Here is a 23,543-nt window from a genome sequence, read left to right as displayed (position 1 = left end):
ACAGAAAGAAACTGCATGGGGAAATCTGAAAGAGCTGCTATTGCATTACCATACTGACCCATAAATAAGTCGACCTGGGATTTGGGGATCAAGTTTGGGGCATAAATCTTTAGATTAATAGGTGGGTATATATGATGTATAGATCTTCCTTTTGTGTTGATATAGTGGGCCCTCCCCTTATGCAGGGGGTCACATTGCTTTCCCAACATACACCTTGCTAAATAAACCTTCTTTGTAAAACCAGTGAAGTATTTGCTTCTGGACCAGATTCTAAATCAGATAAAGAGACATTTCTGGCAAAGAAGATATCAATTAAATGTTTTAGAAAATCAAGGCCTCAGCTAAATTTAGATCCTGCTTTTCTGGGAGGAGAGGGTGAGAGGAGACACAAGGGAGCGTTGCCAGCACTTTGTATACAACCATCATTTTTCTTGGCACACAAGGTGAGCAAAAATAATTAATGAATTCTAAATGAAAACAAATACAATTAAAATGCAAGAGATTTCAAAAACACACCAAGAGACAAAAGCAGTCAGAAAAACCTTTTTCAGCAATAGTCTCGCTTAGCAGTCAAAAGGCTGTCTGGAGAAAAAAGTTATTTGCTGTCAGCTTCCTAGTCTCCCTTGGAAGAGAATTTCAGAGCCCAAGAGCAGTCGCCAAATACAGTTCTTAGTGCAGTAGAGAAAAGTACTTTTGCAAGGTTCTTAAAACTTAAAAAGACTCATAAGGGTGAACGTGGTCTTTCAGAGAGTCTGATTCCAAGTCATACAGGGCTTTATAAGGCATAAACAGTACTTTCCCTGTGCAGTTCTATGCCAAAATGCTGCCAACTTTACACTAAAACAAAGAACCAGAAGGTATTGGCCCATAACTCTGGAATTTGATATTAGATTATACATGTTTACACTTTTTTGAGGTATAGGTGTGTAAAGGTAATGTGGATGCTGAGTGAAGAATCTAATAAATATCCATGTATCTGTGCAAGCTAAAAAGGTTCACAACACAGTCCAACCCCCTCCTAACCCAAAGAAAAATCCATTAAAGTATGCAGCAGCCTCCCCCTAATCTTGTACATTTCAGATGTTTGAACTATAGTCCCTATGATCTAGAATGGCCATATACTGTATATACTCATGTATAGAAAATTAGGTCACAAAATGGACCCCAAACACCTGAGTCGACTTATCCATGGGTCAATGTAAGTAGTGTATCTTAACTCTTAGTTAAAAGAAAGAACCATCCCCTGGTGAAAAGCAGGAGTAAACTATGTGAAGCACCGACCCTCTCTACTCTCTCATCCATCCAGCCTTAAGAGTAAGCACAAACAGTTAGGTTTGCTGGACTTCTGTAAGTTCTTTGACATTGTTTTGCTTTGCTTCGTCCTTTTGATCCTTTGCTATATGACCCCTAAAGTTTACCATCAACCTATCCATGGGTCATAGCAAAATGCTTATTTTTGGTCCTGAAACTTGCCCTTGACTTATACATGAGGTCGACTTATAGTCAAGTATGTACGGTAGGTTCTGCAGTTCAAAACACTTTAGGTTACCATGTTGAGGAACGCTGGTATTGTATTATGGTCCATCAACATTGACTATAAACCAGGGGAACACTACAAATCAGTTTAATTCCTTAAAGAAAGAAAGTCCGAGTAAATGAAGAGGAGAAGTGACTAAACAAAATGCTAACTTTTCACACACACACACACAAAAAACACAGTGCAGAACACCAATCATTAATAATCAGAAAGAGCTCAAAGGAAGAAGTGGCAGATTCCCCCATCGCACACACTTCTGCTATACAGTCATCCCTTCTTATCAAGATTTTTTATCCTCAGATTCAAGCATCCATGGCTTGAAAATATTCAAAAACAATATAAACTCCAAAAAGCAAACCTTGATTTTGCCATTTTATATAAGATTTCGCTATGCCACTGCATTTAATGGGACTTGAGCATCCACAAATTTTGGTATCCATGGGGGTCTTGGAACCAAACCATAGCAGATATCAAGCACCCACTGAACTATATAAAAATAAATTGGTGGTGTCATATTTAAAACAGTCAAGAGAAGTAGCTGCTATATTTTGAATTTTCTTTATATTTTAAGATTTAAATATGAAAGGAAAAGAATCACTTGATAGCATTCTTACACACAACAAATGAAAAGGAATGGAATAAGCAAACACAATCGTAACCTGTAACTTTTACCTTCTCTCTGACATTTCTTAGATTAACCTACTGTTTTGATAACTGTGCTGCAAATCCTCCTGTTTTGTCTGGTTAACTTTTGCAAAGTTTAGAACCTGTCCAACTCCTCCTAATCTAACTTTCCAAACACAAGAACACAGATCCAAATATAATTAATTCAGAATCAAATTATGTTTAAAAAAGAGGGTGTGGAAAAACAAATCAACAAAGCATCTTACTATTTCATTAACTCCACAGTTACAATCTAGGTGCATTATCTTCTCCCTCCAGCTTCAAATTTATAAGACACAGTTATGAACTCAAATGCATGAAGGCCCTATGAAAGCCTACAGATTTCATGTAGAAGTAATTTCACATCTGGGTGACACACATGTCGGCATACATTAATGGCCTAATCCTATGCATGTTTACCCAGAAGTAAGCATGAAAGGACAGATGGAATCTATCACTTCCAAATGTGTGCAGAAGATTCTTAGCTAAAATGTACATACACAAGTCATGGGGCGCAATCTCCAAGAAGAAAGAAATAACAACTTTGGGAAAGTATAGTAAGCTGGAAAGTGGCATGAGAAACAAAAACAAGTATTTGACAAGATGAAAGGAGAGCAGAGATAACATATTAAGGAGAGAGAAAACATATCTGATGGCTTTAAAGAGGCTATCCAACCTGGAAAGAAGCAAGGAGGAAGAAAGCTTGCTCTGACTTTTTGATTTACCAAATTTGCTAAGCAGCATTTGCTAAGAAAGGCGCAGGACAGACCGCCCAAAAAGGAAGGTCTCTCGGTGCCTTGTTTTGCTCCGCGGGGAATCCGCAGCCTCCAGACCATGGGACTTCCCCAGAGCAAAAAGAACCCGCAAAAAGCGGGTTCTTCTTGCGGTGCGATTATGACGCCGCAGTGCGCCAATGGCACACTCACGATGTCATAATGGTGCCATGATGGGAGGACATTAGATGTCTGGCACATAATGATGGCGGCACCCATTTGTACAGGGCATTGCCATTTTGACGCCTTCGTCACGTGCGAGGGGTGAAGGGTGTATAGAAGCGCCGCCCCTCGCACGTAATGAGGGCGTCCTATCGCACCCGTCTGTCCCACGCCTAACATTACTTTCCACTACATTTTAATCTCACGGGCAGTTCAAAATCCATTGGCGTTATGAACCTATCTGATTTCAACCGATTTTTACATCCTTCTGAAGAAGGATCGCTACTGTAATTCTCAAATCTAATTACTGGTTGACAAAGTGGAAGCTCAATAAAACAAAAAGAACAAGAGACTGACCATGTGAAAACCAAAGAGCTTTCCCACAAAACAAGATCTGCAGGGGAAAGGATGAACAGATTGGGAATGGGGAAAGAGCTAACATTATCAAGGCAAGATGTTCAAAAGGACTGTGGAGGGGGAAGAAACTTCATTGTTGGGAAGACATATTTTTAGGGGACACCAGTATTGCTACAGGGAACGACAAATGGATAAAAAAATAAAGTCAGGGGAAAAGTTAAAACATGTTGTATGTTAAAACACATCAGTTAAAATACACATCAATTTAAAAGGATAATTAAGAGATACACATATTAAAACGATCCACATTTAAAATTTATCATTTAAAAATCACAATTTTTAAAATCATCTAGATAAGCCTGTTGTAAGAGGCTGATCTTTCATGCTCTTTTAAATGTGGATAGTGTATTCAGTTGTTGAGTATCTTCTGGCAGGCCATTCCACAGTTTGGGGGAGGCTGAAGAAGTCCTCTGGCAAACTGTTGCCAACCTAATCTTGGCTGACTGGAGAGATCTTGTTGCTGAACAGCTTTGAGACTAACTGAAAGGAAAAAATTGGCCACATGAGCTTTCGTAGACTTCAGTCTACTTCCTCAGATATGAAGGATATGAGCTCATGCTGCCAATTTCTTACTTTCAGTTAGTCTCTAACTTGCTACAAGATCTCTCTACATACTGATTCTACAGACTAGCATGGCTATATCTTTGAATTCTGACTGACTGGAGTAAATGACAGATAGAGGAGCTTGGAGATGTCTCAGCCACAGGGTCGCCATAAGGCTAACAGGAGGGCAGTTAACAACAAGAAGAGGACTAAGGACTCTGTGGACATGGAAAAAGACAAATAAATGAATCCCTGGGAAGATCAAGCCTGCACTCTGCTTCAAAGCCAAGATGAGGAGACTGAGGTTGTCATACTTTGGCCACATCGTGAGAAGGAATGACTCACTAGAAAAGACCATAGTGCAAAGAATAGCAATAGCAAGTACATTTCTATACTGCTTATCAGTGCACTTAAGCACTCCCTAAGTGGTTTACAACTGTAAGCTAATTGCCCCCAACAAGCTGGGTCCTCATTTTAGCCACCTCCTCGGAAGGATGCCAGGCTGAGTCGAGCTTGAGCCCCCTTGGCTGGAACTGAACTCGCAACCTTATGGTTTGTGAGTGAGCGGCTGCAGTATAGGCATTCAACCACTGCACCACTAGAGTAGGACAGTAGAAGAAAGTTAAAAGAGGGGAAGGCCATGTGCCAGAGGGCTAGCCACAATCAGGGAGGTCACAGGCTTGAATCTACAAGACCTAAGCAGAACAGTGGAGGACGGGGAGGTCTGGAGATGTCTCATACACAGGGTCTCCATGAGTTGAGGTCAACCTGAGGACAGCTAAGAAGAATGTCAATCATCCAGAGGAGGAAAATAGCAAAGGAGGGGATGCCGGGCTTGGAGATATATAAGGGTCATGAGGCCGATAGTTAACACCAGCACCAACAAGATGGAGAAGAGTTCTGAGGATACCATGGAGAGCAAAAACATACGGGTCCTTGAGAAGATCAAGCCTGAACTCTCCCTGGAAGCCAATATGATTAAACTGAGGCAGTTGTACTTTGGCCACATCATGAGAAGGCAGGACTCATTTGAAAAGACAATAATGCCGGGAAAGGTAGAAAGCAGCAGAAAATGAGGAAGATTGCCCACCAGATGGAGAGACTCCTGAAATGATAGAACCAGAGCAGCGGGGAGAGGAGGCCTGGGAGGCATACAAGGGGCACTGTCAGTCAGGGTGCACATGAGGGCAACTCACAAGAACAAAGCTACTAGGGGATACAGAAGCAATAGAAGACATTTGGGCATGGAAGGCTCTAAGCGTCTCACTCCCTGTAAAGCTAAGAACTAGGTCTAGAGGGCAATTTAAAGAATTCAAAGATTCCTTACTGGGGGCAATGCCCTCATCCTCCCTCCTCTCCAGAACGGCTGTTGTTGTGAGTTATGCCAATACAAATCCCTTACATTTGCCATCCAGCATCCACTCGCATTGGCAGATCTAGAATCATAGAATCATAGAGTTGGAGGAGACCCCAAGGGCCCTGATCCAGTCCAACCCCATTCTGCCATGCAGGAAATCTCAATCAAAGCATCCCCAACAGATGGCCATCCAGCCTCTGCTTAAAGACCTCCACTACACTCTGAGGAAGGAGTATGTTCCACTGTCAGACAGCCCTTACTCTCAGGAAGTTCTTCCTAATGTTGAGGTGGAATCTCTTTTCCTGGAGCTTACATCCATTGTTCTGGGTCCTGTTCTCTGGAGCAGCAGAAAACAAGCTTGCTCCCTCCTCAATATGACATCCCTTCAAATATTTAAACAGGGCTATAATATCACCTGTTAGCCTTCTCTTCTCCAGGCTAAACATCCCCAGCTCCCTAAGTCGTTCATCATAGGGCATGGCTTCCAGACCCTTCACCATTTTAGTCGCTCTCCTTTGGACATGCTCCAGTTTCTCAACATCCTTTTTGAATTGTGGTACTCAGAACTGGACACAGTATTCCAGGTGGGGCCTGACCAGAGCAGAATATAGTGGCACTATTACAACCCCTGATGTAGACACTATACTTTTATTGATGCAGCCTAAAATTGCATTGGCCTTTTTAGCTGCTGAATCACACTGCTCACTCATGTTCAACTTGTGGTCTACTTGAACACCAGCACCATCTAGACTGCATCCACACTGCAGAAACACTGTAACTCGGTTTGACGCCGCTTTAACTGTTCTGGCTCAATGCTAGGGGATTCTGGGAGCTGTAGTTTTGTGAGGCCTTTGGCCTTCTCTGTCAGAGAGCCCTGAGGCCACAACAAACTAAAATTCTCTAGCACTGAGCCAGGGCAGTTAAAGCTGCCTCAAACTGGATTATTTCTGCAGTGTGTTTTGGACCCTAGGGCTGCATCCGCACGGCAGCAATAACCAGTCTGACTCCGCTCTAACCGCCTTGGGCTCAATGCTATGGAATTATGGCAACTGGAGCTTGTTGTGTGGCCCAGAGCAGAGCTAACCCAGTTTGGCACCGCTTTAACCGCCTTTGGCTTCAATGCTAGGGAATCCTGGGAACTGGAGTCTGTTGAGGCCCCAGAGTGGAGCTGAGGCCAAGGGCAGCTAAAGCGGAGCCAAACTGGGTTATTGCTGCTGTGTGGACGCAGCCCTAGATTTACCTGAGGCATTTGGGGGGGAAACCCAGCTTTTCCAGCACTGCGAACCCTCCTTTCTGCGCTAAAAGATGGAGGAACAAAAACAGCGGATGAAAACAACAACATAAATATGTATAAATAAATAAATACAACAACAACAATAATAATAATATATTACAATAATATGTATACACACAATATATATATCTAATATTATATACATATAGTATAAATTATATATATTATATAATATATAATAAATGTGTGTGTGTATATATATATATATATATATATATAATATTATATATATTATAACCTACTAATAAGCAGAAGGAGCCCCTCCAGGCAGAGAGAGGGAAGGAGGTGCCTCCTCCTCCTCCTCCTCCTTTAAAAGGCGGGCTGAGAATGGCGAAGGGGAGAGAAAGGGAGGCCAAATAAAGGCGCCTGGGAGGAAGAGAGGGACCTGGAGCCCCAAAGAGAAAGGAAGAGGAGGAGGGAAAAGAACAGCGGCGAGGAAGGAAGGAAGGAAGGACCAAGGAAGGCGGAGGAGAGCCAGCGCCTGAGGAGAAGGGAGGCCTAGGCTGAGGGAGGGAGGGAGGGAGGGAGGGAGGGAGCGCGCACGCAAAGCGCTCAGCTCTTTCTCCTCACCCTCAGCTCCTCGAAGTCCGCCATTTTCTAACCGCTGCCGCCGCCGCCGCTTGGCGCTGCCGCCGCCGCCGCCGCCACCATCCTGCACGCTCCCTCCCTCCCAGCGCCCCCTCCCTCCAGTCGCGTGGCGTGAGGGGCGGGGCGTCGACGGGGCCACGCCCACCACCCCTCCCTCCGTCGCCGTGCGGGGAGAGGGAAAATGGCGGACGGGGACGGAGAGGCCTTAGGCGCACCCCTGTAAGAGATTGTTTTTTTGGACTTCATCTCCCGGAAGCCTCAGCCACGTTGACCAGTGGGGTGGGATTGTGGGAGTTGAAGTCCAAAGTCCTTTAAAGAGCACGGTTTGGGGACCACTTGTTTCGTCAGAACAGTGGTCCCCAGACTGTGCCCAGCTGTAACAGATTATGGACTTCAGCTCCCAGAAGCCTCAGCCATGCTGGCCAATAAGGCGGTATTCTGGGAGCTGAAGTCCAAAATCCCTTAAAAGAGCACATCCCTTCAAGAGCACATTATTTATTGGATTTGCCATCATCACCATCATCATCATTAATAATAATAACAAATTAATAATAATATAAAGTAATAATGATAATAAGCAAATCCAATAATAATCAATATTAATACATTAATAAACTAATAAAGAATTATTATTTTAATAATAATAACAAAATACAATAATAATTAATAATAATAACTTAATAAATAATATTTTAATAATAAGTAAATCAAATGATAATAATAATAAATTAATAAACTAATAATTAAATTAATAATTATATTATTATTATTATTATTATTATTATTAATAAGCCAATCCAATAAATAATAAGCTCTTTAAGGGATTTTGGACTTCAGCTCCCAGAATCCCAGGCCATATAGCAAATCCAATAAGTATAAATAAATAATAAATAGCAAATCCAATAATTAAATTAATAATAATAATAATAACAATAATTTAATTATTGGATTTGCTATTTATTATCTATTTATAGTTATTGGATTTGCTATATGGCCAACACAGATGTTTTAAGGAGCACAGTTTGGGGACCACTTGGTTTAAAGGGAGGGCTGTTTCTTGAGAGCAGTGGTCCCCAGACTGTGCCCTTTCAGAGATTATGGACTTCAGCTCCCAGAAGCTTCAGCCATGCTGGCCAATAGTATGGGATTCTGGGAGATGAAGTCCAAAATCCCTTAAAAGAACACAGTTTGGGGACCACTGCGTCATCTGACTGCTCCAAAACATATTTATATCACTCTCTGAGCCTGGGCAGTTAAAGCAGTCTAGAATTGGATTATTCTGCAGACCTAACATGACTCTATACAGTGGTCTCTTTAAGGAATAGTGGACTTCAGCTCCCAGAGTCCCAGAGTATTGGCCAACATGGCTGAGGCTTCTGGGGGAAGAAGTCCAAAATCTCTTAAAGGGGACAGAGAGCTCTTGTAGCATCTTTGAGACTAATGGAAAGAAAGAAATTGGGAGCATGAGCTTTCGTAGCCTTCCATCTACTTCCTCAGATGTCTTTGTGGAGTGGGAAGTCAGACACAGACCGAGGTATGCCCACATCAAGGGCACCGCTTGAGGGCCATGTTCTGGCAGTTTCCAAACCTCTACAGAGCTGCGTTTTATCATGTGCAGCTCAGCCCTATTTTTGTGGTGAAGGTATATTTGTCAAAATGGCTCGTTGGCTTGCGATATCCTTCTAGAACTCCTGAGCAAGAGAAAGGCTTGGAGTAGGGCTTTGGTAGCAGCAAACCCTCACTGAATCTACCTCCCAGTTATTTTTATCCTATGTCTATTGTGCTGGAAGGGAAGGGGAACCCTTCTAACCTTCACATGGTCTCTTCCTTCCACCAGGACTTCTTTAGTAGCAACACCTTTGCTGCCCATAATAATAATAATAATAACAGCAGCAAATCCAATAAATATGTGATTTTTAAGGGATGTGCTCTTGAAGGGATTTTGGTTCACAGAGCTCTTAGGCCTCCCTAAACTACAAACCCCAGAATGCCACAGGAGGCAGTTAAACTGGAACAATAGCGCTATAACAGTATAGTGTGGTACTGTCCTGATTAACTTTTGTTGAAATAGCAGAGCAATCTTGCAAAGCTGACTCAGCAAAAAAGACTGACTTGTAAGACTCCTAAGTATCCTTTCTTCTACTGAGTCAGCAAAACGTCTCTCTCTCTCTATAAGAGACACGAAGGCGGGCTGGGAACCACCCTCTTTCTACGCTGATTGGTTAATCTCACCGTTCCTCGCACTGATTGGCCAGCCTTTCAATCCTCCCGGTGCCGCCCACTGATTGTTCCTTTGCCCCACCCCCGTCCTCTGATTGGCCGAACCTCGTACACTCGAAGCCGCTGATTGGCTGATTTTTTCCACACACCTTTCGCCGCCGCTTCGCGTAAGGAACCGCAAACCTTGAAAGAAGGCAGTGCTGCTTTCTCCTCGTTCTTCTTTTAGTAAGCCCCCCAAAGCTATGGAGCTGACTTATAGCACGCTGAAAACGACGCACCAGGTCAAGGAGGCGGTGAGTGGGGAAAGACACAAACAACAACGACAACCACCCAGAGGGCTAGTTGTGTTGCTTCTCCCCGTTACTATGGCAACCGAAGCAGCAGCAGCAGCAGCGTTCAGTGCGCGTGCCTCTAGTCAGCCAGGCTTGGTGTGCGCATGCGCAGAAGTACTCTTGCCATGTCTTGATGCCTGAGGGAAATAAAAGAGTTGTTAGTAGTACTGAGCTTTGGCATTAAGCGCTCTCTGGGGCTGCGTCTACACTGCAGAAACGACGCAGTTTGACACCGATTTTAAGTGCTGTGGCTGCAGCCTGTGGAGCCCTGGGATTTGTAGTTTTACAAGGCCTTCTGCCAAAGTGTGCTGCTGCCTCAGGAAACTACAGGTCCCAGGATTCTGTGTCGATGGAGGAGCCAGCGCAGCTAAAGCGCCGACAAACCGCATTATTCCTGCAGCGTAGATGCCCCCAGAGGAGGCTAAAGACCTGGTAAAACTACAGATCCCAGGAGTCTGTGGCAGCGGAAGCCGTGCCAAACTCTCTGCGCAGCCATGAGGTCACGTTCGGTTGCTGGACCTTTAATTTAAAACGGTGCCTTTAAAGCTTCGGTGAAGATGCTAATCAGGGGCCAAACGGGGAAGAAGCGCCAGCAGCCGGGATCCCTTTGGGCGCGAGGCTTCAGTCCACTTGCTCAGGCGCGTCGGTGGGGCTAGGTTTCTTCCCAGCCCCTTTCCCTTCAGGCCCTCAGCAAGACTGCCTCCCGCAATGGACACCCACCATTTCACAGATGGCGCCATGTGGCCCAAGGACACTGGAATGCGGTCAGAAGGGCAGCCTTCTCGGTCAGGGAGAAGAAACCAGCCGGGGAGGTGGCTTCTGCTTGGGCCTCATCCCAGGCCCTCCTTTGCGCCTCTTGCACTGAGAATCATAGAGTTGGGAGAGACCCCAAGAATGGCCCTGATCCAGCCCAGCCCCATTCTGCCGGGCAGGAAATCTCAGTCAGAGCGTCCCAAGCAGATGGCCATCCAGCCTCTGCTTAAAGACAGCCTCCAAGGAAGGAGACTCCACTGCACTCAGAGGAAGGAGTGCGTTCCACTGTCGAACAGCCCTTACTCTCAGGAACTTCCTCCTAATGTTGAGGTGGGATCTCTTTTCCTGTCATCTGAATCCATTGCTCCGGGTCCTATTCTCTGGAGCAGCAGAAAACAAGCTTGCTCCCTCCTCAACATGACATCCCTTCAAGTATTTAAACAGGGCTATCATATCTCCTCTTAACCTCCTCTTCTCCAGGCACTTGTAATCTTTTCCAGTTCTATGATTCTCTACAAAGGAAGTCTGTCTAAACCTTTACTCCTCAGGCGTCTTTCAATATGTTTTTTGTGATATTTTTTATTTGATTTTAACGTAGTTATTTACATTCACAACCCATGTATGTATTACATATTGTTTTCCCAATACATAGCATTTATAAATTTACAAAATACAAAATGCAATTACTGAACACAATATATGATCCAATACATCAAACTTATATATACTCTTTTCTTTTCTTTTCTTCCCCCTCCCTTTCCTCTTTTTCTTTCTTTTTCTCTTTGCGACCCATAAATTATTCCATATATTCAATCCAGTATTTAATTACTGGAGCCCATTCTGTTTCTCTGTTTTTCTTTGCTTCATTCTTGATTAATGCAGTCAGATATCCATATCCTTATACTCTATTACTTTTTGCAGCCAGTCCTCTATTCTTGGGATATATTCCAGTTTCCAGTTTTTTGCTAATAATGTCCTTGCAGCAGTGACCAAATAAAGTATGATTCTCCAGAAGGGTTTTTCCAACTTTTCAGCCAAGAAAGAAGTCATATTTCATAAGTACAGTTCGGGAGTTAACGGAAATTGTATTACAAATATTTCTTGAATACATTTGTGAACTTCGAGCCAAAACTTTTTGATTTTTTGATTTCTTTCAATTTATTTAAAGGTTTTAATTATGCTATTTGGCAAGTGAGGGCCAGTCTGGTATAGAATCATCACATTGGAAGAGGCCCTTTATGCTTGTTTACTCAGAATAATAATAATAATAATAAGCTTTATTTGTATACCGCTTTTCCCTGGACGATCAAAGCGTTTCCAATATCAGATTAACAATACATAACACATCATGACTCTGCTTCTCTCCCCTCAAGATGGCGGTCGGGGGGAGGGCTCTTCTTGGCAGGCAGAGGCCTGTGGTTTAGAAATCCCTACTATCTTTAATTATTGGTTGTTTGTGGTCCAAAACACACTATAGAAATAATCCAGTTTGAGTCCGCTTTAACTGCCCTGGCTCAGTGCTAGGGAACCCTGGGAACTGTAGTTTCTTGTGTCACTAGAGCTCTCTCATAGAGAAAGCTCAATGTCTCACAAAACTACAGTTCCCAGAATTCCCTAACATTGAGCCAGGGCAGTTAAAGCGGCCTCAAACTGGATTATTTCTGAAATGTGGTTTGGATTAGTCTCTGACTAATGCCCTACATACCGTATTTTCCAGCGTATAAGACGACCCTCAATTTTTCCAGTTAAAATATAGAGTTTGGGATATACTCGCCGCATAAGACTACCTCTCTTCCAATGCACACCAAATAAAAATTAAAAAAAACAGATTTGATTTCAATATGGTAATTTTAATTCAAATGCTTATGACATGCAGGTACTTAGCAGGAAAGCTTGTTGTATGCAAAGCCTGCTTGGATTGGTCAGCTCTCCCTGTCTGCGCAGCCCTCTCAGTCTCCAAGACTATCAGAGCGGTAGCTGCTTTCATATGATCGTCGCCTATGGAGGGGATGTGGCTGCGGACATTTTTGAGCTCCCCTCACCATTTGTGGCGATCGCAGATTCCCCATTCTGGCTCAGAAGTTTCAGCACCTGCCCTATAAGACGACCCCCAGCTTTTGAGATTTTCCTGGGTTAAAAAGTAGTCTTATACGCCAGAATATACAGTAACTTAACCCAGTAACTGGTCACTGAGTTTTGGTGGACAGCCTTCTGTAAGCAGAGACTCTAAGCAGAGTCACAGTTGAATAGTATTATTTCCATTCTGTAATCATGGATTTAACAGCAATCTTGAGGTTTTTAGCATGTGGGATTTCTCAAACAGGCCAACCCAAATTCTGGTGCTTCTGCCCAACTTAAATGCATACTTGCCTTGATAGTGCCTTTGTCTTCACGATGCTGACTGTGTAGATATAGTCTAATCAGAGGTCTTTATTCTGAGATTGTGGACACTGGAATTACACATAAGTGGATTCCATTCAACTACTTTTGTGACTTCTCTAGGCAGTGGGTTCTCCCAGCGCTTACCCATATATACTCAACTATAAATCAACCACATATATAAATTGAGGGGCCAAAATAATGGATTTTAATATGACTCGTGGATAAGTCAAGGGTAAAATTTAATGGCATGTAACAAAGGGTGTAAAGGATAAAACATAGGAAAACTATGTCAAATAACTTATAAAATTCCAGGAGGCATAACTGCTTTTACTCATACTAAAGATGGAGGAGAATGCAGAGGAGGATCAGATTACGCTCTTGCCTTTCACCAGGAGATGGTTCCTTTTTAAATAAGAGTTGAAGTGCAGTGCTTACATTTATTTATTTATTTATTTATTTATTTATAGTATTTATATCCCGCTCTTGAGCCAAAAGACTATCAGAGAAGCTTACATTATTTTAACTTAGACATTTCCCTGCCCTCAGGCTTATAATCTAAAAAGACAAGACACAAAAGGAGAAGGGAATGGAAGTGGATAAGTTGATTCGGAGTTATTTTGGGTCAATTTTTGACTAAAATTTCTAGACGTATATGAATATGTACAGTATTTCAGCACATACACAGCAAAGGGGTTAAATGTGTATGCAACTGACAAGTGCCGGTTTGTTTTGATTTACTTAATGTTTGTGCCACAATAAAAATGCATTGCACATTCACAGTGGTGTCTCTTGTACATCAAGTGGTAACAAAAATGTCAATTAAATCTGTTTTGATTCCAGTTTCTCCACAAATTCTGGAGATGTCAAAAGAATGGGATGAATACAGTGGGCCCTCCACATTCACTGCAGTTAGAAACACAAGACTCCCATGAAAGTGGGAAAACTGCAAAAAGAAAAAACGCACCATTTCTTTACCCGAGAGAACACTTCTCTAGGCATTTGTAGGTCCTCCAATGCAACTCTATGATCAACACCTGCCACAAGTTGACCATAAAACTGTGCTGGAGGACCTACAAGCGCCTAGGAATCTAGGTCCTCCAGTGTGATTTCTGCAAATGTTGGCCATGGAGTCAAGCTGGAGTATCTTGAGATTCCTAGAGAGAATATATTAATTAAATCTGTGAATAATTAGAGCCGCAAAAGTCAAAGCTGCAACTGTGGAGGGACCACTGTACTTCTACAAGGCACTGTATATACACAGTGTGGTACATGAAATATCTCTGATCACATTTACATGACACGCATTGATCACTGTCTACATTCAGCTGACATTTCATGAAGAGAGTAAGGCAACTGCCCCAAGCAGCAGATGCTTTGGGTGGGTAGCAGTCAAGAATGATAAAGTTGGAAGAAGCCGCAAGGGCCACTTAGTCCAGTTCTCTTCCATGCAGGAGTACACAATCACAGCACTCCTGAAAAATACTCGTCCCACTCGAAAGAAAGAGACCCCACCACTGTCCCAGGAAGTCCTATTCCACTGTTGAACAGTTCATATGATAAAGAAGTTCTTCCTAATGTTTAGGTGGAATCTCATTTCTGAGTGATTTCTACTCACTCACTGTTGAGTAGCAGAAAACAAGTTTCCTCCATCTTCTACATGATTTCAGATATTTAAAGATGGGTATCATGTCATCTCTTGGTCCTCTTTTCACCAAGCTAAATGTACCAAGCTCCCAAAGTTGTACCTCATAAGGCTTGACTTCCAGACCTTTCATCATCTTGATTGCCCTTCTCTGAACATGTTGGAGCTTTTCAATATCCTCAGATTGTGGCGTGCAGAACTAGACATACTATTCCAGATGAGGTCTGAGTAAGGCAGAACCATTACTTCTCTTAATCTAGACACTGCTCCTCTTGATGCCACCTAGAATTGCATTATTGCTGTTTTTTGGTCACTGCATCACACTATTGACCTAGTGACAGTCTTCTAGTTGTTTCTTTCTGTGCCTGAATTTTCTGTCTGTTCCCTCTCCTGGAAGACAACAATGTGAATGCCGCATAATCTGTCCTTATACTCAGCTCACCTGCTGCCTTAGGTGTGATGGAGGACATTAACCTCTTACTAATGATACAGTAAGATTGAGTTCCCAGTCCAATCAGTTTAGGGGTGTGGATTTAACAGGGAGCACCATCATATATTTGTCTCAGGCAGTAAAATGTCATGTATAGGTTGGCCCTGTCCATGATAACTAGGCGACACACAAAGTAATGCTGTCAGTTCTCCAGGTCTTTATATGAGTATACACAATCATCCATATAAACCAGCCTATTTATTTTAACCATTATTTGTAACATGATGGGGAAAAAAGCAAAAGAGAATGCAAATTAATATGTCTTTGGGATATAAACCGTCACAACCATGGGCCTTTAAATTTTGTTGTTGTTTACAAAGAGGTGTTGCTTACTTGAATAAAAAGTTGGTAGACATACTGATAGAAAATAGTAGCACAATTGGCCCTCCATATTATTATTATTATTATTATTATCATTATCATTATTATTTTCTTATATCCTGTCTTTCTCCCAATATAGGGACTCAAGGAGGCAAACAGCAGAGTTAAAAATATACAGTTTAAAAACAGTACAAGATTAAAATGTATAAATATAATATTTATGAAACAATTAAACCATTTTAAAGTTAAAACAGTTATGAATTAAAATGTTACAAATACAAACCTTAAAATAAAAATATGGAACGCTTCACAAATTAGCGTGTCATATCCATATCTACAGATTCAACCATCCACAGCTTGAAAATATTCACAAATGATATAAATTCCAAAAAGCAAACCTTGATTCTTGCCACTTTATATTAGGGACAGCATTTTACTATGCTACTCTATATAATGAAACTTGAGCATCCACGGATTTTGATATCCACAGGGTAAAACCCCAGCAGATAAAGGTTTGCTGTGTTGTGTTGTACAACTGAAACACATGCATTCAGCCCTCTTTCATTTGGACTAGTAATGAGATATTTAATAGGACCCATGTGCCCTTTTGAAGATGGAAGGGTGCACCAAATTGACCAAAGATGGTGATAAATGCAGAACAAAACTGATCTGATAATCCTTGCTTCATATCTATTAAAATAAACAGAGCAACATCAGCACCTTTCAAGAGCGGGAGGGAGAACCTTGAGGAATTATCTGATTGTAATATTAAACTTTGATTGCACACTAATTCATCTTTCGGCAGCTGCAACAAAAACAATGTGTGGCATTTTAAGAAATGAATAATGTGCTCTGTATGCATTGAAGCTAATTAGGGAAGTACTTCTAGCATTTAAAACTAGCTCCTGTTTAAGTGCCTTAAGCTTTTATTAATTGTATGGACCAAAAACCCCTTATAGTAATTGAAAATTTAATTACACCCATTTTTTTTCTTCTAGGAATGGGAGCTTATTAAACTTTAAACACTTAACCATCTATTGAAATACCAATGGCTGTAAAGCGAGTGGCATTCTACATACCAATTAAAGAAGCAAATGTAAATCACTATAAACCTAAACTGAATTTTAAGTAATGTTTTGCTTTTTAAAGTGCTTCTGTTCTTTCAGACATATATAAGATCTACCACTTCTGTAGGAAATACTTGCAATGTCTTTGACAGGTTTGTAGGCCTGCATTAACTCTGGTCTTTTTTTTTTTAATTAGTCTTTTTGAAAAATATCTAAATATATACTATGCTCAGAATAAAGAACCTATGCAAGTCAGTATGGCTTTTGCTGATCTGCATGATTTATTCTGAGTGGATCTGTCTCGACAATGTAGGGATGCTTTGCAGAAAAGAAGGGCCAATAGAGATGCAGATTTGGAAAGAAAAAGATGAGAATCAGACAAAAGGGACCAAGTGAAACAGAATTAAATCGAAACTTGAGGCACTTGCTGCTAGGCTGTCCAAACCAAAATTTCCTCCTCTCCGGACAGTCCTCCAAGTTTCTCTCTCTCTCTCTCTCTCACTCACACACACACACACACACACACACACACGATACACAGAGGTCAAAGGATCCTGCTGTGTGTGTTGATGTGGGTAGCATCTGGAAAGCCCAGAGCAATAATTTGTTCAGAATTGGACTGGGTAGCCTTCTTAAAGGGTATGTAATTTATTAGGTTTTCACACCCAATTGCAGGGGGTTGAACTAAATGAAGACTTGGACTTGGAGGGGCAGATATGAAGGAGCTAGAGAAGATCCTGGACTGTAAAGATAAATCATGAAATACCAAAGTTAGGGTTGTCCATGCCATCGTATTTCCTATTTCTATGTATGGTTGTGAAAGCGGAGCAGGGAAGAAAGTGGATAGGAAAGCAATCAACTCAAATCATTTGCGATGTGGTGCTGGAGAAGAGTTCTGAGAATACAGGGGACTGCTAAAAAGTCCCATGGATGGATCCTAGAGCAGATCAAGCCTGAACTCTCCCTGGAAGCAAAGATGACTAAACCGAGGCCAGGTTTTATCCCCTTGCAAAGGGTGGTCCTCTGGTTTATTAGCCAGTAACTGGTTGAGTACCTGAGGGCTGGTTCTGCAGGGGGCACAAGTGACTGGACTGGAGCAGGCAGCAGTCCATCAGGAGAAATGCAGAGCAGCAGGCAGCAAGCAGACCTCTTTCTTGGGGTGGTGGAGGTGATGGGGCGCTCCACCACCCCAAGGCTGACTTTAAATTAGTACAATGCTAGACATTTGGAGATGGAAGGAAAAAATAATTAGGAGGCAGAATTTTTATTTGGAAGCAGTGCACTTAATCCTTCCCATAGCTACATCCCTGAATGTATTAAGCCGGCCAGTTCCATCAGGCCTAGCCTAGAGTAAGAAGGGCCCTCCCTCCAGTCTATCTACCATGGTCCAGTCTTCGGCGGGAGAGAAGAAATGCTACTTATTCCCTTTCCCCACTGCCATTCCCTTCTCCTTGTGTGTCATGTCTTATTAGATTGTAAGCCTGAGAGCAGGAAAATGTCTAACTATCTGTAAGCTGCTCTGAGAGCCTTTCTGGCTGAAGAGTGGGGTATAAATACAGTAAATAAATAAGTAATAAATACAGTGCACCCGTGTTATACGCGGGTACGCTATACGCAGCTTTGAGCTTGTGTGCAAAGCCGCGTGGGGGGCAAGGTTCAGCGCATCCCATTTGAATGAATGGGGCATGTGCCCATGGCGCACCTGTGCAGCCGCACCGCTGCATGCACGAGCCCCATTCACTTGAATAGGGCTCAAGCATATGCGCTATTTGGCTTATGCGGGGGGGGGGGAGTCCAGAACAGATCCCCACATAAGTCAAGGGCACACTGTAAGTATGAATTACAGTTGCAGAGAATATGCCATCCAGATTTTAAAAATGCCACGTCTATTACTTTTCTCTCTTACGTACACCTTTTCAAGTCAGCATTCTCACCCTGAGACCATGGTATCCTTCTGGGGCGCCTGGCAGAGGTGGGAATCAGGGGCACTGCACTCCAGTGGTTCCGGTCCTACCTCTCTGGGAGGTCCCAGATGGTGCAGCTGGGAGACGTGTGCTCCGATGAGAGGGCCCTTAAAACTGGGGTCCCTCAAGGAGCCATTTTGTCTCCCATGCTATTTAACATTTACATGAAACCGCTGGGAGAGATCATCCGGAGACATGGGGCGCGGGGTTATCAGTACGCTGATGACACCCAAATAATCTTCTCTATGTCTCCGACTGATGCAGTGACTGAGGATGGCGTCTCTCCTCTCGTGGCCTGTCTGGAGTCAGTAATGGGCTGGATGAGGGAAAACCGACTCAAGCTGAATCCAGAGAAAACGGAGGTACTTGTGATAGGTTCCCCTGGTCCAGGAATGGCGGTGGTTCCACCTGTCCTGAACGGGGTCACGCTCCCTGTGAAGGACTCCGTGCGCAGTCTGGGGGTGCTTCTTGACTCGTCCCTTCACCTGACTGCTCAGGTGAATGCGACGGTCAAGAACACCTGTCATCAGCTTCGGCTTATTCGCCAGCTGCGTCCATACCTGGCCCAGAGGGACCTTGAAACTGTGGTACATGCTCTGGTAACCTCGAGACTGGATTTCTGCAACGCACTCTACATGGGGCAACCCTTATACCAAACCCGGAAGCTACAAATGGTACAAAACATGGCAGCCAGGCTGGTCACTGGTACCTCCAGGGCCAGCCACATTACACCGGTGTTAAAAGATCTGCATTGGCTGCCGATTCGCTTCCGGGCGCAATATAAGGTGTTGGTGATGACCTATAAAGCCCTAAATGGCTTGGGCCCAGGATACCTGAAGGACCGCCTCTCCCCATACATTCCGTCCCGCACCCTCAGAACATCTGGGCAGCAACTACTTAGGGCCCCCGGGGCTAGGCTTGTCTCCACCACTAGGAAGACATTTTCCATCGCCGCCCCGGCCCTTTGGAATACGCTGCCCATAGAGCTCCGCTTGGCCACCTCCCTGGCCCAATTCAGGAGGGAGTTAAAGACCTTCCTTTTTAGAGTTGCATTCCCCGATTAAAGTCCAACGGACCTCCCTCCTCTTCACTGGCAAGGGGATTGGCTAACTCGGGGCTTTTCTGTTTTTATTGAATTTGTATTGTACTGATGCTTTTATTGTATTGTTTTAATGTGTTGTTAACCGCCCTGATCTGTTGGAAGGGCGGTATATAAATAAAAATTTTATTATTTTATTTTTTCTTCCCTTTCACCCTGAGGACTGGGAGGACTGGGAAAGAGACTCTAAAGTCCAAAACACACTGCAGAAATAATCCAGTTTGATAATGCTTTAACTGCCCTGGCTCAGTGCTAGGAAATTCTGGGATTTGTAATTTTTTGAGACATTTAACCTTCTCTGTCAGAGACCTCTGGTGCCACAATAAACTACAATTCTCAGGTGTCCCTAGCATTGAGCTAAGGCAGTTAAAACGGTCTCAAACTGGATTATTTCTGCAATGTGTTTTGGACCTAAGAGCTGGGACCCCTATAGAGAAACACTCCCCCCCCCCCCCAAAAAAAAAAAAAAAACTATGCCCAAATGAAAAATAGCTTTCTCCAATGAGCCACTAGATGGCTCTCCAATTTTATAGAAAAAGATTCAGGGACTTGTGTTTTCCCCTGTCACATAAAGGATGACACGTGCTTCATGAAGATGCTAGTCACTGTCATCCTACATACAATGTAGGCATAGTTACTCAGAAAGCTCCATTGAGTTTGCTTGGACTTACTCCCAGGTAAGTGTTTAGGACTGCAACCTGCCTGGCCTGACCATTATGTAAACACAGTAATTTAAGTGGGAGCTGCATGTGCATAAGCACTGAATGACGTCAATGTATATAATATTATTTAACCGGTACCATCTGTGTGTGTGGATTTTTATCATAGTTTGTATCCTTTTTGGAGCTGGGTATAAAATTACATAGAAGCAGAGTGACTAGACATCTTCCTTTTCCAGGACATAGAATCATAGAATCGTAGAGTTGGAAGAGCCCACAAGGGCCATCCAGTCCAACCCCCTGCCATGCAGGAAATCTAAATCAAAGCATGCCCGACAGATGTCCATCCAGCCTCTGTTTGAAGACCTCTAAGGAAGGAGACTCCACCATGCCCTACATTTCAAACTTCTGTCCTGATTGAAAGGAAACGATCAGGTGTTCTGTTGATATCTTGTACAGTTCCAATTTCTCTAGGAGTAGAAGTATGTAGACGTCTGTGTTTTGCAAAAACTCTAGACTGTCCCCAGTTACACACAAAGGAAATGTGAGTACAAATGCACATGTAGGCTACTGATCAGCAAATGCGGTACAACTCCATCTACCTAATTGTTACTTTGCAGAGTCCCATAAGTGTGCAAACACACCTTCATCTGCACACCAGGAGTCTGTTTCCATTGCTTATAATCTCTATTCAGGGGTGTTTGATTTATAGAAATGGAAAATATTTTGTAACTCACTTTTTTCCCCCCACAGGAAGAGATGCGAGCAGAAGCCCGTCGAAAAAATCTCCTTATTCTGATTTTGCATTATTTAACTGAGGAAGGGTACGTATATTGTTGTTGTTGTTGTTGTTGTTGTTTTGCTTCAGGAAAAAAGGACTATTTTATCATAGATCCAGCCACCAACAATTGCTTGCTTGCCTGCTCATCTATTACATCAGTCCTCTGTCCCACAGTCAGAGGTTACCAAATGTGGGTCTATCAAGCAGTGGGTCCCATTGAATTCAGTGGTGCTTTCTTCTGCATAAGAGTAGCTGAGGTTTCAGTCTTGTTCCTTTCTGATCTAATGAGAGAATATTTATTTGTAAAGCTCTTCTACTCATGTGAGGGTTATTCTATTCTCTACTGAAAACTGGTTAATTATAAGCCTCACTTTTCAGATGACAGTTTTCCACTATGTGTGTGTGTTTGGGGGGGGGGGTGGATTCTGGCACATGGAAGATGCTACTGCTTCAAGATGTAGCTTGCAAAGGTTCATCATGTTGCAAGTAATTAAAATGTTAAATGACTGAGCTATCATATGATGGCTGTAGTCCTTACATGAGTAACAGCCCTTCAAAATGGCCCTGTGTCACAAAAGAATACCATTTGGTTTATGCAACAGTAGAAACATAGAAAAGTCAGTGACTGGGAGAGAGAGAGAGAAGAAATTAAAAAGTCACAAAAGTCAATCAGAAAGTTGTTAGGCTTGTGCTAAAGTAGTTGCTTTTGCAAAATGTTGTGTTCTAATGGTTCTGTTCTAATGATTCTGGTCCTCTATTATTTTGCCATCAAGCATTCTCCTCTTGCATTTTTTAATACAATTTTTAAATAACAATCAAGTGTTAATAATAAAACAGGAATCTCTGAATTTATAATTCCCAGATATGTTGATACCGTGAATGCATTGGAACAAGAAACAAAACTGGGCTTGCGGCGGTATGAGGTTTGCGACAACGTTGATCTCGAAACTATTTTGATGGAATATGAAAGTTACTACTATGTCAAATTCCAGAAGTATCCAAAAATTATCAAAAAAGCCTTAGATACCAGTAGGTGCTTCTGTTCCAGGAATAATGTATTTGTGTCACTATTAAATTAGGATTTTTATTACTGCAACTAGTATTTATATGTTTTTTTGTTTTGTTTTGGGCCTTTTTGCCCCAACAGTGTGTGAGTGTGGCATTCAGTGTTCTTAAACACTGTCTAATATATTCTGATCAATATAACTGAGCACTTTCTATTTTGCATGCATATCACTTGCTGGATTAGATGTTGTGAGTCGAAACTCACACGGAGAAATGTAAGGTACTGCACTTAGGGCAGAAAAATAAAATGCATAGATATAGGATGGGGGACACCTGGCTGAATGAAACTACATGTGAAAGGGATCTGGGAGTCCAAATATACCATAAGTTGAACATGAGTCAACAGTGTGATGCGGCAGCTAAAAAGGCCAATGCAATTTTAGGCAGCATCAATAAAAGTATAGTGTCTAGATCAAGAGAAGTAATAGTGCCACTGTATTCTGAATTGGTCAGGCCCCACCTGGAATATTGTGTCCAGTTCTGGACACCACAATTCAAAAAGGACATTGAGAAATTGGAGCGTGTCCAGAGGAGGGCGACTAAAATGGTGAAAGGTCTGGAAAGCTTGCCCTATGAGGAACGACTCAGGGAGCTGGGGATGTTTAGCCTGGAGAAGAGAAGGTTAAGAGGTGATATGATAGCCCTGTTTAAATATTTGAAAGGATGTCATATTGAGGAGGGAGCAAGCTTGTTTTCTGCTGCTCCAGAGAACAGGACCCGGAACAATGGATGCAAGCTCCAGGAAAAGAGATTCCACCTCAACATTAGGAAGAACTTCCTGACAGTAAGGGCTGTTCGACAGTGGAACACACTCCCTCGGAGTGTAGTGGAGACTCCTTCCTTGGAGGTCTTTAAACAGAGGCTGGATAGCCATCTGTTGGGGATGCTTTGATTGAGATTTCCTGCATGGCAGGGGTTGGACTGGATGGCCCTTGTGGTCTCTTCCAGCTCTATGATTCTATGAAACTGGAGGCACATTTGAATGCTGATGTCCTCCATCTACATTGCTTTCTTTTCAGCTAGATGTACACTAGTCCGCACATCTGGAAATACATCCCTGACCATGTTCAGGAGCAATTAATTATATGAGTAGAGTTTAATCAAAGATTTCATCTATAGCACAGGATTGGGAGAAAGGCTGGGTCTTAGCAGTTAATAACATACCTAGGAATGAAATTAATGGGTATGCCGTATGGTCTATGGATGTTTTGTGCAAACCACACTGAAATAAAGCTTTGCAGATGTACCATCACACATTCCTCCAGCTGACCTTCAGTGTGTCTTGAACAAATGAGTATTTTCCAGTAGATTGTATTCCAGAGTATTGTATACAGTCTGGGCCCTATAATGTGTTTGCCCGATATAAACCATGTAGTGCACAGGAGAATGATCTAAGGGGGAGCAAATGCTACATCGCAGTCCTAAGTGAACTAA

The 23,543-nt window shown here is 42.6% G+C and overlaps 2 protein-coding genes across 7 annotated transcripts in view; one reads left to right on the top strand and one right to left on the bottom strand.

Moving 5' to 3' along the window:
• The window catches only part of LOC149324212 (E3 SUMO-protein ligase PIAS2), a 75,816-nt gene extending 68,389 nt beyond the window's left edge, over positions 1-7,427 (bottom strand). For 3 of the 5 annotated variants that reach the window (XM_089497739.1, XM_089497717.1, XM_089497731.1), the window contains exon 1: positions 7,317-7,387. Coding sequence is in view for 1 of the 5 variants with exons in the window: in XM_089497723.1 (XP_089353849.1) it covers positions 7,317-7,340 (24 nt within the window). In the remaining 4 variants the exon portion in view is untranslated. Of the gene's footprint in view, positions 1-7,316 lie in introns of all 5 variants that reach the window. The other 2 variants (XM_089497748.1, XM_089497723.1) reach the window with 2 other exon arrangements.
• A 2,294-nt stretch (positions 7,428-9,721) lies between these two features.
• KATNAL2 (katanin catalytic subunit A1 like 2) overlaps positions 9,722-23,543 on the top strand; it is a 42,675-nt gene continuing 28,853 nt past the window's right edge. For both annotated transcript variants that reach the window (XM_089497648.1, XM_089497640.1), the window contains exons 1-3: positions 9,722-9,847; positions 21,017-21,087; positions 21,907-22,073. In XM_089497648.1, coding sequence (XP_089353774.1) covers positions 9,797-9,847; positions 21,017-21,087; positions 21,907-22,073 — 289 coding nt within the window. In that variant the 5' untranslated portion in view covers positions 9,722-9,796. The remainder of the gene's footprint in view (positions 9,848-21,016; positions 21,088-21,906; positions 22,074-23,543) is intronic.

Source organism: Sceloporus occidentalis, unplaced genomic scaffold, assembly GCF_023333645.1.
Source record: "Sceloporus occidentalis isolate IW3139 unplaced genomic scaffold, rSceOcc1.0.p SCAF_1, whole genome shotgun sequence".
Lineage (NCBI taxonomy): Eukaryota > Metazoa > Chordata > Lepidosauria > Squamata > Phrynosomatidae > Sceloporus > Sceloporus occidentalis.
This window is presented reverse-complemented; position numbering and strand designations above follow the sequence as displayed.